This window comes from Dipodomys spectabilis, unplaced genomic scaffold, assembly GCF_019054845.1.
Source record: "Dipodomys spectabilis isolate Male_0828 unplaced genomic scaffold, ASM1905484v1 ptg000001l, whole genome shotgun sequence".
Classification (NCBI taxonomy): Eukaryota; Metazoa; Chordata; class Mammalia; order Rodentia; family Heteromyidae; genus Dipodomys; species Dipodomys spectabilis.
Window position 1 is genome coordinate 8,747,710 of NW_024870678.1, and position 14,400 is coordinate 8,762,109.

Sequence of the window (14,400 nt, forward strand, 5' to 3'; positions counted from 1 at the left end):
CAAAATACATTAGTGTATATAAAATATGCTGTACATGGATATATCCCATGCCATTATATAATCAATATTATTCATCTACAAACAAAATTGAAATTTACCAAAAAAGTGAATGAAATGAGATTGTCATGTTGAGAGAGATAAGCCAAACTCAAAAAACTAAATATCTCATAATTTATAAGATGTGGATATAATGGGAGATGAATATAAAAGAGAGACTTCTAGAAGGGGAAGTGGGGAGGGAGAAAAGAGAGAATATAGGAGGGATGAAGAGGCTTGAAGGACATTATACACACACACACTCACACACACAAATACAGCACAAGTGCTCTTTGAAAAAGAAGATAGGAAGGGAAAGAGGAATGCAAATATGGTGGAGGAGGTAAATTCATTCAGAAAGCACACTGTGAACATGTATGGAAATATAATGAAAAACCCACATATTATAAATGTATGTTGTTGACTCAAAACTAGTGTTTTTAATACTTGAAATAAAAATCTCAGAACTCACATAGTTACACTATAAATAGGACTAAACATTTAAAGGAATAATCCTACACAGTCTTCCAGAACATGGAAGAGGATGAAATACTTCAGCATTCATTTTACATGACCAGCATTATGGACAATGGTTAGAAGGAAGCTGTAAAGATCAGGCTACGAATTTTTTCCTTTAATCCCAAGATTAATGAGAAGCAATAACTCTGGGATTACTAAGAGTCCAGCTCTAGACAGAGCTTGGGTTGAAGCAGGAATAATAATGAGCATCTTTTTCGATTGCTCCTTCCACTGAGCAGAAAGATAAGCAAGTTCTAAGTATCTATTCTTCCATGATTCTTTTTACTTGGCCTTTCCTCCCTGATCTGCCTTCATTTTTTTCAAGGAGGGGAAAAGGAACAGCCTTTGTCATGTACCTCCAGTTATTAAAGAAAAGATTCACGAAGAAGAAAAATTCTGATCCAAATCTCTATGCCAACTATGGAAAAATGCAGTTCTAATTTATCTTAACCTTTTGTTTTGCTTTTAGAATTCCCCAGAATTCTAAATCTGAAAGATATAACTTTAAAGAGTCCCATCCCAGTAGAAATTTTACGAGGTATGTTGTGAGTTTGTACACATGCATATATTGAGAAAGAAAAACAGCCACAGCTTTTACCAACTTACTGAAGATGTGGCGATTTCCCCACTAGACTGGGAGTGGGGCCGGGGGAGGTGCACTTAGAATTTATTGCCAATATTTTTCTAAGTGGAAATCATGTCAACGGAAAGTGTCATGTGTTAGTGAATTTTTTAAAGAGAGAAAGGATGAGTTAACATGAAAAACTTTTAAGTGAAAGCCAGGTGTGGTCCAATCCCACTCCTTCTTCGTGGTGAAGATAGCATACTGTACGTTGTCATAATCTTCACCTTAAATCATTGCAAGATTATGAACTCACACTTACATGAATGATTCTATCATATCTCTATCTTTAGGGTGAATCTGAGTTTTAATTACAAAGACCAGGAAAGCAGTGAAGTTATATATACGGTACATTTCTGCATTGCCTTCTCCTTGAAAATAATATTCTACCTACTCAACCCGAGGCTTCCATAGGAAGGGGAAGAGCAACCCTTCAGGACTTCCTTGATTCTCCAACATTCTCCAGACTTGGTTGATTGGCTCAATAAGCTAACTTTCTATGCCCTCTAAACGCGCATCCTGGGCTGTCTTGGTTCTCATCCTGGGTGGATGTGGGTGTGGGTGTCTTATCTTTAGCTTCAGGGTTGGATGCTCAAGTTCTTCCCACTCTCTACCTTCCCTTCCCTCTTCCTTTTCCACCCTCCTCCTCCTTTCCGTTCTACTCTTCTTCTTTATCCTTAGCTAGCTCCCTTTCTTCCAGTTAGGTCTGCCCAGGAGAGCAGCCCCTTTCCCCCCACCCTCCTTTTCGTGAGCGGCAGCATGTAGCCTATAATCTCTCTCCCCATCAGTCGGGCTGCCGCTCCGTGCATCTGGTGCAGTTTGGTTTGGTTCTCCTAACAGACTCTCTTCTGCCTGAACCGCGTGGTGGTCTCCTTCTGGCACCCCTTGCATCGCCCTCCTTTCTTCTTGGCTGCCTTCCCTCCACTCCTTTCCCTTCTCCTCCTCCCCCTCCTCCTCCTTCTTCCTCCTCCTTTCCCCTCCTCCTCCTCCCCCCAAACCCTCCCCTTCCCTCTCCTCCTCCTCCCCCTCCCCCCTCTCCCTCCTCCTTCCTCCCCTCCTCCCCCCTTCCTCCTTCCCCCCTCCTCCTCCCAGCTTCTCTCTCTCAGACACACAGATGGGAAAATGCATCCTCTCTCCACGAATGCACGAGTCACTCAAAGCCTAACTTGAGTCCGGTTTTCACACACACACATTTCCTCCAGCACCGGCTCTCGGTTCTCCCTTCCCAGTTGGGGCTCCTGGAACACCACCCGGAGTTCTCAGGTTTCTAAACAAGAGTCCAGGCCGGATTGGCTGGTGTCGAAAGAGGAGCAGAGGCTCCACCAATCACAGTGCTGCGCTTTCCGTCTTTCTGGCCGGCCTGCAGGGTGCTCCCGGAGGAACGCCCCCGGGGGTTGCTAGGGAGACGGGACGCTGCTGCGCCGTCCCGCGCTGCGAGCCCCGAACCCGCCGGGACCCCCGCGGAGCGGCCGCGCGGCGCTGCCCGCGTCCGTCACTGCACCGCCTGCGCATCCAGAACGCTTTACTGGGGAGGGGGCGCGCTCTTGATTGCTTCCATGGAAAGTTCGTTCTCCTTCTTTCAAGAAAAAGAAAGGCAAGAACTCGGCGGGGCAGAGCCGCCCGGGGAAGAAGGAGCCATGGCAGCTTCTCCTCCGGAGCCCGAACCCCCGTCCCCCGCGCCCTGGGAGGCCGAGCGGAGCCCAGCAGACCCCGAGCCCGGGCCTCTGGGAGACGTCCCCGGACCCCGGGGGCCAGCTCCCGCGGCCCCTCCTCGGGAGCCCTCCGCCCCGACGCCGGGCAGCCCCGACCCGGACCTGGCGGCCCCCTGGCGGCCAGGCAGAACCAGCAGCGCGGGCGCGGGTCCCGATCCGCGCCGCCGGCCGTCCGAGGAGAGGGAGTCCGCACCCCATCACGCGAGTCCCTCAGAGGAAGCGTCCTTCCCCTGGGCTCCACAATCCGGAGCTGGCCTGCGTGGGCCGTGGGGTGCCAGCCACGACGACTCCCCGCGGGAAGAGCGCGGGGTGATCATTTCTCCGGAGGAAGACTCAGACGGCCACTGGGACCCGGCTCTGCCCGAGCCCCGGGCCAGCGAGGAGGCCCCCAGCATGCTGGACATCGCCATCCAGAATGCCAAGTCCTTCCTACAGAGCACCAGCAGCAAGACAGGCTTAAACCTGTAAGATTGGGGGGGGGGGGGGCTGGCACAGTGATAAGGGGTTTAGTGGTTGTGGATGGGTGGAAAACCATTTGTTAATAAAAGCAGGGCAGTGGTATAGCTGCATCACAGACCTGCAAACAGCCCACTGGTGGGGACTCTTTAAGGTTCCTTGAGGACCCCAGGCACATAGAAATAAAAGCAAGAATTTATGGAGTCTTGGTGCTTGAAATAGGACATCACATCTCAGCATCCGTCCAGGATGCTTGCAAATACAATGAGCAGCACTTATGTCTGCAATCTTAAGCGATGGGAGGGAGGGAAGGAGAGGGAAAGAGGGAACAGCTGACACTAAGCAAAAGGAAAGAAATGTACATATCACCCGATGTGGAAGAAATCATTGTATTGTCAAAGCTCATAGAATTCACAAACGTGGGCCGGGCGCTGGTGGCTCACACCTGTAATCCTAGCTACTCAGGAGGCTGAGATCTGAGGATCGCGGTTCAAAGCCAGCCGGGACAGGAGAGACCGTGAGACTCCTATCTCCAATAAACCACCAGAAAACCGGAAGTGGTGCTGTAGCTCAAGTGGTAGAGCGCTCGCCTTGAGCTAAGAGCTGAGGGACAGCGCCCAGGCCCAGAGTTCAAGCCCCACGACCGACAAAAAAAAAAAAAAAAAAGAATTCACAAACGTGGTAGACCATGATAATGACAATTTGCCTCATGAAGGTTAAAATGTGTTGTGACTTTAAGTATCACTATCTCACAGTATTGTGAAATTTGTGAAATTTATGTAATCAGTTAATCTCAATACAAAATTATAAAAAATTAAAAATCAAGAAAATGTGATTTACTATTCACTAGTAGATTCTATTTGAATTTGCAAAATAAACTTTAAGTCATAATTCCTTGGATCAAATGAAGAGCTTGATCTTCAAACTACTAAAATTTAAAAAGAGCTCATTGTAAATACTCGTGAGTTCATAAAACTTTTAAATGGGATTGGAAAGCTAAAGTGAAAAATCTCTTTTACTCAATTATTTTATGACTGGTGTTTCTTTATATTTACATTTAATTTCATTTTCAAATTCCTTTTCCATGGTAATCAATATGTTCTATGACATGCATTCATCATCGTCATCCTCCTCCTCCTCTTCATCTTCGTCTTTCTCTCTCTCTCTCTCTCCCTCTTTCTCTCTCTGTCTCTGTCTCTCTGTCTCTGTTTCTCTGTCTCTCTCTCTCTGTGTATGTGTATGTGTGCGTGCACATGCAGGTACCTGTGTGTGCCTGTCCCCCTGGGAATCCCCAGGGCCTGGATGCTGTTCCTGAGTCTTGTTGCTCAAAGCTAGCACTCTACCACTTGAGTCACAGCTCCACTTCCACTTTTTTTGTGTTAAGTGGAGATAACAGGCCAAGGTGGCTTTAAATTATAATCCTCAGATCTCTGCCTCCGGAGTGGAGGCATTTCCTAAGGAAACTTGTTGAATAGATTCTTTCTGGTATGCTAGAAATTACCTACACTGATGATCTCTGAATACTTAGAGTTGTTAAAGTTGACAAAAACCTCCAATAACGTGGTCTGCATGAGATGCCCTTGATGTGTACATTATTTCAATGTTCTTGCTGTGAACATTGAAAGTTTCTCTGTTGAACAGATATGATCATCTTGCTAACATGCTTACCAAGATATTAGATGAGCGTCCTGAAAATGCTGTTGATATCATTGAAAAAATCAGTCAAGATGTAAAACTGGCACATTTTAGTAAAAAATTCGATACCCTGCAAAATGAGAATGAGCTGCTTCCAGCATATGAAATTGCAGAGAGACAAAGGGTTCTTTTTCTTCAGGGACATTTGGAAGGAGCTGATCAGGAACTGGAAGATGAAATGGTAAGTCATGACTACAAATTATAAATGAATATCAATGTCTATTATGAGTCTGGCGATTTGGGATTGTGGAATTTTTTTTTAAGTTCTTAAAATTTTTATAGTATTTGGATATTTTTTTCTTAAATGTATTTTAGGCTTTCTCTCATCAACATTGTTTAGGGGTGTCTCATTTTGTGTTTGCAGTTTTTATTTATTTTACAGGCCTCTGTCTTGTCATATGCTTGTAGGCTGAGCTTTTGTTTTAATATTGTCCAGCTTGCCTGGTACAAGTTTGTGTGGAGAGCTGTTGCTTCTTAGTAAATATTTGTTGAATAGTGAATGAAGTTTTCATAAAATTATGTATTAACTAATAACATTCAGGTAAATGACATTATATTTATGATAGTGATCATATTACTATATAAATTTTTAGTAAGCACTGAGTCCTGGTGGCTCACAATTATAATTCTAGCTACTTAGTAGGCGGTAACATAAAGGATCTAAGTTCAAAGCTCCAGTAGAAAATTCTAAGAGAACCCATCTTCAATTAACAAGCAAAGGCTGGGTTGTAGGCGTGGCTCAAATTGTAAAGGACCAGCCATGAGCAACGAAGCTGAATGAGCCCTCAGTTCAAGCCCAATACACAAAAAATAAAGTTTGTAGTAAGCTGAGCAGTGCATAGCATAGTGACATCAAACCCATTGTAAGGTCATAACACAACATATTACGTGTCTATGCTGATGCTGCTGTAAAGAAACCTACCTCAGTGCACTCATATGGAAGTCAAGCATGTACAGTTGTGTACAGTAGGTACATTTGGAATTCGTAAGTGTATTCTTTTTTTTGTTCTGTTTTGTTTTGGTTGGCAGTGGGGCTTGAATTCAGGGCCTGGGCACTGTCCCAGAGCTCTTTTGCTCAAAGCTAGTGCCACTTCCAGTTTTCTGGTGGTTAACTTTCCTACTCAGGGTGGCTTTGAACCATAATCCTCAGATCTCAGCCTCCTGAGTAGCTAGGATTACAGGCATGAGCCACTGGTGCCTGGCTTTCTATGTTATTTTCATAATACAATTGCCAAAGGATGTGTTTCTCAGAATGTATCCCTGTCATAAAGGGATGCATGACTATAATTTAAAATGAGGTTTTAAGTCAAATTTTGTATTTCCATAGAACACTGGAAACTACTTCTAATGGCATTTTCCTTCTCTTTGTAAGCAAGTTCCTTTATATCTTGAGGATTGTGACAGTATCTGCACATTAATATTATGGGTACAGTATTTATTAATAGAAGAGAGGAATAAAATACTTGTTTTGATCTCGAGAAATAAATGGTGAAAATATTTTGAAAAAGAATTGGCTGTCATGGGCTAAACATCTTTATCAGAGAGTACAATCAAGAATAGCACAGGAATTTTAGCTTTAACCATTTCAAAAGAGTTGCCCAAATTATGCTTCTTAAATGGCTATATCCTTGCAACTTATACATATCGTCTGAACATCTATGCCTTGATCACCAGGTTATCTAAAATCTGTCTGTGACTAGGAAAATTCAGGGGATGGATGGGCTTGGGAGAGATGGGGTAGAATGATGAAAGGGGTGATCTTGACCAAGATGCACTGTACTTAGAAACTGACAGGTTGAATGGTAACCCATTTGTACAAGTTCTTAAAGATCATTTTAAAATAACCATAAATAAAGTGATTATGTAGATGAAAATTTTGGTGATTAGAGACATATATGCAACAAGGGATCCTCTGAGAGAAGAGAGGGAAGGAACGCTGCCTGACATAGCCGCACCCCTAGGGCTCAACAGCCCATGGGAAGGAACCTTGCTCACAAAGTAGGGCCTGGAGTGCGCAGACAAGAGGAACAGGGTATAGATGTCAAAGAGATGATGCTAACTTGCTTTAACAAGGTGGCAGGTGGCTGTGTGCCATATATACAAAGATAATGGGTGTGAGAGAATTCAACACGTGGGGTTCAGGCACACAGGCAGACATTCCCAACAAGACATGAGTCAGCCTCCAGTGGAAGAGTATAGGTAAGAATAGAAATCTCACAGTGAAACCTCCTCATAAAGGAAAAAGATTAGATCATTAGTATCAGTTGCAAATGCTCTCCATTTCTCCATCCGATGGGCCAATACTTGGTCTTGAAAGTTGTCTGAAGTTTTTTCTTCACTTCCAATATACTCACAAATGCTTTAAAACTTCTATTTCTGGGGCTGAGAAGGTGGCTCAGTGGTAGAGCGCTTGCCTTGCATGACTGAGGCCCTGGGTTCGATTCCTCAGCACCACATAAGCAAAAAGAAAAAAAGCCGGAAGTGGAGCCACAGCGCCACTTCCGGCTTTTTTTTCTGACCTGGGCGCTGCCCCTCAGCTCTTCAGCTCAAGGCTAGCGCTCTACCACTTGAGCCACAGCGCCACTTCCGGCTTTTTTCTTTTTGCTTATGTGGTGCTGAGGAATCGAACCCAGGGCTTCAAGCATGCAAGGCAAGCGCTCTACCACTGAGCCACCTTCCCAGCCCTCTATTTATTTTCTTGTAGGGAATTATTTTTCTCTTCATTATTATTTATTTTCATAGAATTGTACAAAGGTCTCATTATCTTAAATGCCAAATGGTTTATTGTAAGTAGGAGCAATTGACTATATTATACCATTATATATAGATTATGCCTACACACTGTTATATGTTCTTTATAATTTGTTACCTTATCTATGTTAATTATCATATTGATATTTATTTGCCATACACATATATGCCCTTGTAGTTAGTAAATATTTTAATACTATGACAATATAAACATACAGACTCAAAAGTACATACATACATATCACATATGTGTATTATATACATATATATATATACGTATACATATATACACATACTACATACATGTTCTATGCCTTAGGATAGTAAGAGAATTGCAATTCTTTTGCCAGTCCTACGGGTTGAACTCAGGGTGTGAGCACTGTCCCTGAGCTTCTTTTGCTCAAGGCTAACACTCTACCACTTGAGCCACAGTGCCACTTCCAGCTTTTTCTGTGTATGTGGTACTGAGGAATTGAATGCTAGGCAAGCACTCTACCACTAAGCCACATTCCCAGCTCAGTCACAAATATTCCTATAAACAAACCTGTTAATTAAATTTGTTCAATTCTTTCTAGAGACACATAAAACAGGTTAATTATCATATCAATGACTCAAAGACACTATTAATATAAAAAGCAACATTCACAAGTCACAGGCCCATGCTTGTAACTCTAGCTACTCAGAGGTCCCAATTAAAAAAAAAAAAAAAAAACAAGCATTTTCCTTAAGAATAGAATATTAACCAAATCATTTGTTTTTCTAGGTAGAAAACTCTCTTCCAAATGTAATGGAGTCAGCATATTATTTTGAACAAGCTGGAGTTGGCTTGGGAACAGATGAAACTTATCGCATATTTCTGGCCCTCAAACAACTTACTGACACTCACCCAATCCAAAGATGCCGATTATGGGGCAAGATCCTGGGCCTGGAAATGAACTATATTATAGCTGAAGTGGAATTTCGTGAGGGGGAAGAGGAAGAGGAGGTGGAAGAGGAAGATGTTGCTGACGAGAAGGACAATGGAGAAAGTGAAGCTGAGGATGAGGAAGATGAACTACCAAAGTCCCTTTACAAGGCCCCACAAGCTATACCTAAAGAAGAAAGTCGAACAGGTGCCAACAAATACATCTATTTTGTTTGCAATGAACCAGGAAGACCATGGGTGAAGTTACCATTAGTTACACCTGCACAAATTGTTACTGCAAGAAAAATCAAGAAATATTTCACTGGGCGATTAGATGCTCCCGTCATAAGCTTCCCACCCTTCCCAGGAAATGAGAGCAATTATTTGCGAGCACAAATTGCCCGGATTTCAGCAGGAACCCACATCAGTCCTCTAGGATTCTATCAGTTTGGTGAAGAGGAAGGAGAGGAGGAGGAAGAAGTAGAAGGTGGACGAGATAGCTTTGAGGAAAACCCTGAATTTGAAGGCATCCAAGTAGTTGATCTAGTGGAATCTCTATCCAATTGGGTTCATCATGTACAATATATTCTCCCTCAGGTAGGAGACTATTTGCCAGGTAATGTATAGATTTAGACTTAAGTGTGTTATGAACTTACTCTATTTTTGTACAGTAAATATGATAGATAAAATAACTATTTTTCAAATTATGCAGATACATTTATTATGGAAACTATTCTATTTCTACAACACATGGAACAATTTTTTTACATGGATACTTATGTTAGACACTAAATATTGTGACAAAAACAAAAATAAGCAAACAGTGCTAAATAGCAATTATATAGTATTGCACTATATGTTGTTAGTAGCACTACATGTACATTATGTATAAAATTATAGAGAGACATATAATTTACTCCTCACAACAACCCCATGAAAGATTCACTGTTACTACATTTATATTGCAGATGAGGAAAACTGAAGCAGTGCTTAGGGAACATGACAAAAACAATATAGCTACTAAGTAACAGAATCAGATGTGAGGCTGTACAAAATGGACATATGCATTCTCTAAACCACTCTGTGGTACTTTCCATGTGCAGTTAGAAAATCTTCATGACACTCTGATCTAGATAAGAGATGCTTTCAAGTATCTCTAGATAACATTTAGTTCATTGAGAAAATTTAACTCACTCCTATTTTTAAATTTTATTGTCAAGGTGATGTACAGAGGGGTTACAGTTACATAACTGTATAGTTACATAAGTAATAGTGATTATATTGCTTGTCTAACTTGTTACCCTTTCCCTCATTTTTCTCCATTTCCCTCTCCCAACTCAATCCCATTATCACACTTAACATTTTTGTTATTAATATTCATAACTTCCTAATTATCTTGCACACACAAATTATTATAAGCCAGTTTGTTACATTTTTTTTACAAGACTTTACCTTCAAGTTTTGTAACTTCAAAATTACTGGCAAATACTTCAAATAAATATTTTTTTGCTAGAAATAAACCTGGATGGAAAACAGACCTTTGTAAGTATGATAATTGCTTCAGTCTAAATGAATATTATGACGTGTGTGCACGCATGCATGTGTGCACTTTGTGTCAGTACTAGGGCTTGAATCTGGGGCTTCCAGCTCTCACTTATTTTTTTTTTTAACAAGTCTGGTGCTCTACCACTTAAACCATACTTCTGCTTCCAGCTTTTTGTTGGTTAGTTGGAGATAAGAGTTTCACAGACTTTTCTGCCGAGGCTGGATCTAAGCCTCTTGGGTAGTTAGGATTATAAGTTATCAGCCATCAGTTTGGTTTATTCTGAGACTTTTTTTTTTTTTTTGCTGGTTGTGGTGCCTGAACTCTGGGCCTGGGCACTGTCCCTCAGCTCTTCAGCTCAAGGCTAGGGTTCTACCACTTAAGCCGCAGTGCCACTTCTGGCCTTTTCTGCTTATATGGTGCTAAGGAATCGAACCCAGGGCCACATGCATGCAAGGCAAGCACAGTGAGCCAACTTCCCAGTTGTATTCTGAGATTGTAAGTTTTGTGGCATTCATCTCTAGGGACGCTGTAATTGGTTCAACCCCACACGAAAAAACGAGGAAGAAGAGGAGGAAATAGAAGAAGAAAAAGAAGAAAAAGGTGAAGAGCCTGACTACATAGAACAGGAAGTGGGGCCTCCTCTTCTGACACCTATCTCTGAAGATTTAGGTAATTTTAAATAACTTAATGTGGACACACACAAACTGTATACCATGTGATTAGATAGTGAGTATCTGAGCGTTGGAAACCTCTAAAAGGTAGAGAGGAGTCATGCACTCATCCTCTTTTCCCTTCATGGGTTCTGGAATGGTGGAAGGAAAGAACGCTTCTAGCCATTCCATCATGTTGCATACTGAAGGAATGATGCAGAGAGAAAACTCAAGTAGCCTGTAGTTCTTACTGAGACTGGTAACAGTCATTTAGTCATTTGTGCAATATTCCTGTCTTACATTCTGCAAATCATAAACATGGCATAGCTGTAGAAAGAATGCCCCATTATTTTCTTGTTTTCTAATTAACTCATGTCTACATGTTTTTGTTTCTTTTTCAATTTTGTTTGGCTTATTACCTTTATTCTCTCCCATGGCAATAACCTTTGCTTTAGTTACCAGACAGCATTCCCTCTAACACATAACCTTATCTATCTTACTGGTAAAAACAAGCATACATCTACTTCAAGTTTTCTTTTTTCCAAATCAAGGGACTGCTCTACTGATTTGTGCTTTGTTTTTATGCTGCTGAAAAACAGCATTTTTTGGCATAGATGTCATACACTGATAACATTTTCATATATGCAATTGAGTTTTTTGAAAGTATTAGATATGGAGCTTTGTGCTTGCTAAGCAAGTGTTAAGCTATTTTAACTTTTTTTCTATAACAAATTTGTGTGTGTGTGTGTGTGTGTGTGTGTGTGTGTGCGTGTGTGTAAAACCAAGATTTACAAAAAAGTAACTTTGGTTAAATAGTAGATTCTTACCTACATAAGGGCTAAGCTTTCATGTTTCTTCTTTGGTTCTAGAGATTCAGAACATCCCCCCTTGGACAGCACGGCTATCATCACATTTCATTCCTCAGTATGCTATTGCAGTCCTTCGTTCCAATCTTTGGCCTGGAGCATATGCTTTCTCCAATGGCAAGTAAGTATCTGGCCATTTATAAGGCCAGAGTAAGTGCTGGAAATGGTTATCACTGGAATGTTGAGGCACTAGTATTTTAACTCATCTTTGGCATATGAGGTGCTAGTGGCATAAGTTTTATTAAAATACCTGTAGGCTGTATGCTGGTGTCTCAACCCTGTGATTGAAGCTGCTCAGGAGGCTGATATCTGAGAAATCACTGTTCAAAGCGCAGCCTAAGCAGAAAATCAGGAAAAAGTTCAAAGTGGAGGTGAAGCTCAAATTATATATATACATATATATATATGTATATATGTATATGTATATGCATATATACATATATATAAAAATATATGCATGTATAAAGGAGTGGAGATACGTCTCTATAGCTATTTATTATTTATATCTATCTCTGCTCTTGCCATGTATCTAAATCTGTATCCATATAGAGCTACACTTTCCTGAAGGCTGGCATTCTTCTACTTGACTGGATTTTTTTTTTTTTTTAATTTGCTGGTTAATTTCCATAAGGGTCCTACCAACTTTTCTGCCCAGGCTGGTTTCCAATTGTGATTCTCAGATCTTAGTCTCCTGAGTAGCTAGGATTACAAGGCAAGAGCTATCAGCATCCAGCAAATTTTCTTTTTTAGCAGTCTAGATGTAGGGTATATTTTGATAGAGTCTGGCCCTATGGTTTTCTTAACCAGCTTAAGCAGTTTGGATCAAAATAGATTCCTTATGGTAGAATCATTGAGGGCTTCTTTACCTCTGGTATTTTAAATGTATAGCATATTGCTTCAAAAGAATCTGTATTTATTTCTTACTGAGTAGAATATTCCAGTGACTTTTGTTTTATATTTAACAGAAAGTTTGAAAATTTCTACATAGGCTGGGGTCATAAGTATAGCGTGGACAATTATACTCCTCCAGTTCTACCACCAGTTTATCAGGAATACCCGAGCAGATCAGAGGTTATAGAAATGGATGACCCCAGCGTGGAGGAGGAGCAGGCTCTGATGGCTGCAAAAGAAGCATCTGAATTTGTGGCAGAGGAGATTGAAGAATCAGAGGAAGATGAATATGAGGAAGAAGATGAAGACTAACAACTAAATTAGCCCACTCTTAGGTGTCCTTAATATACACATCCAATGTAGGCAAGGGGTGTGTGTGATTATATGCATAGATAAAACTCATGTGCAAAGTGTCATTCCTTGAAAACACCAAACTTGACATTTCATACAATTTTTATAGAAAGATGTCCAAAGACTTTCCCGAGGCTAAATGACATCACTGTTCTCATGACTGCAGTAAGTGTATACTGTGTCCTCTATAAATCTCACAGTTCAGATTTTAATCCACAGAGCCTTTTTGAGACTTCTATAAAGTATTGAGGGGATGTGGAGATTTAAAAAAAAAAAAACCAACAAAACACATATTGAAAACTCCTTAACTCCAGCATGTATTTTGTTAGCATTGTAAGAATGGAAGTAGAACATGTAGCTTTCTTAATCCTGCTTTACCAAGCCTATGTGTGATATTTGTGTGCAATTGTGGTGTATGTGTATATAATCTTCCCTGGGTGAATGTTCATAATTCTATAATCACTCAGTCTATAGAGACACTCCATTTTTTTTATCCCTTTTGTTACTTTTCAGCTTCCTTAATCAAAACTAATTTGTGGGGCCAGGTAAAGAGATTTGCAAGTATAATCCCAACTACTCAGGAGGTAGAGTTTGGAAGATCTTAGGGCTGGCTCAGGCAGAATTAACAAGACTCTCATCTCAGAGAACAAGCCAGATGTGGTGAGCAATGCTGTACTCCCGGTTATGAGGGGGAAGAATCATGGTCTGAGGTCAATTCCATGTAAAAATGTGAGACCCTACCTGAAAAACAACTAAGGCCAAAAGGGCTAGAAGCATGGCTCAAATTGTTGAGAGCTCACCAACCAAGGACAAATTTCTAAGTTCAAATCCAAGCAACACAAAATATTAATTTGAATTAAGGAAAAATGATAGGCAGAGAAGGGAAGGGGGGATTATCCAGACACCTTAAAGTTCTTTAGCGTTACTTCTTTAAAATATTTTCATTTACTGAGAAGTATTTTTAAGTTCAAGTGTACTAATCAAAAGTAGGCATAGTTCACAGAAGGGAGGAATTATGAGAAGGTAAACAGAAAATGAGACTAAAATATAGCCTGTAGTATGATACAATCCACTACAAGAGGCCATAGAATAGCACATGTCAAATTCTGTGGAAAAGGAACAATTAAAAAAAAATTTCAGCCAGGGATTGGTGGTTCATGCCTGTAATCCTAGCTACTCAGGAGGCTGAGATCTGAGGATCACAGTTCAAAGCCAGCCCGGGCAGGAAACTCCCTGAGGCTCTTATCTTGAATAAACCACTCAGAAAATTGGAAGTGGCACTGTGGCTCAAGTGGTAAAGCACTCACCTTGAGCTGAAGAGCTGAGGGACAGTGCCCAGGCCCAGAGTTCAAGCCCACGACTGACAAAAACAAACATAAAACATCAGTCCAATGCTGCTGT

General features: G+C 41.1%; 1 protein-coding gene across 1 annotated transcript; it reads left to right on the forward strand.

Annotated features, from left to right (window-relative positions):
- The first annotated feature begins 570 nt into the window (after nt 1–570).
- Nucleotides 571–14,178, forward strand: Rsph4a (radial spoke head component 4A). The gene is made up of 8 exons (XM_042694788.1): nt 571–628; nt 1,025–1,100; nt 2,454–3,353; nt 4,987–5,221; nt 8,555–9,292; nt 10,763–10,910; nt 11,761–11,878; nt 12,723–14,178. The coding sequence occupies exons 1-8, from the start codon at nt 571–573 to the stop codon at nt 12,958–12,960; spliced, it is 2,511 nt and encodes an 836-aa protein (XP_042550722.1). The 3' UTR covers nt 12,961–14,178.
- The last annotated feature ends 222 nt before the right edge of the window (nt 14,179–14,400 follow it).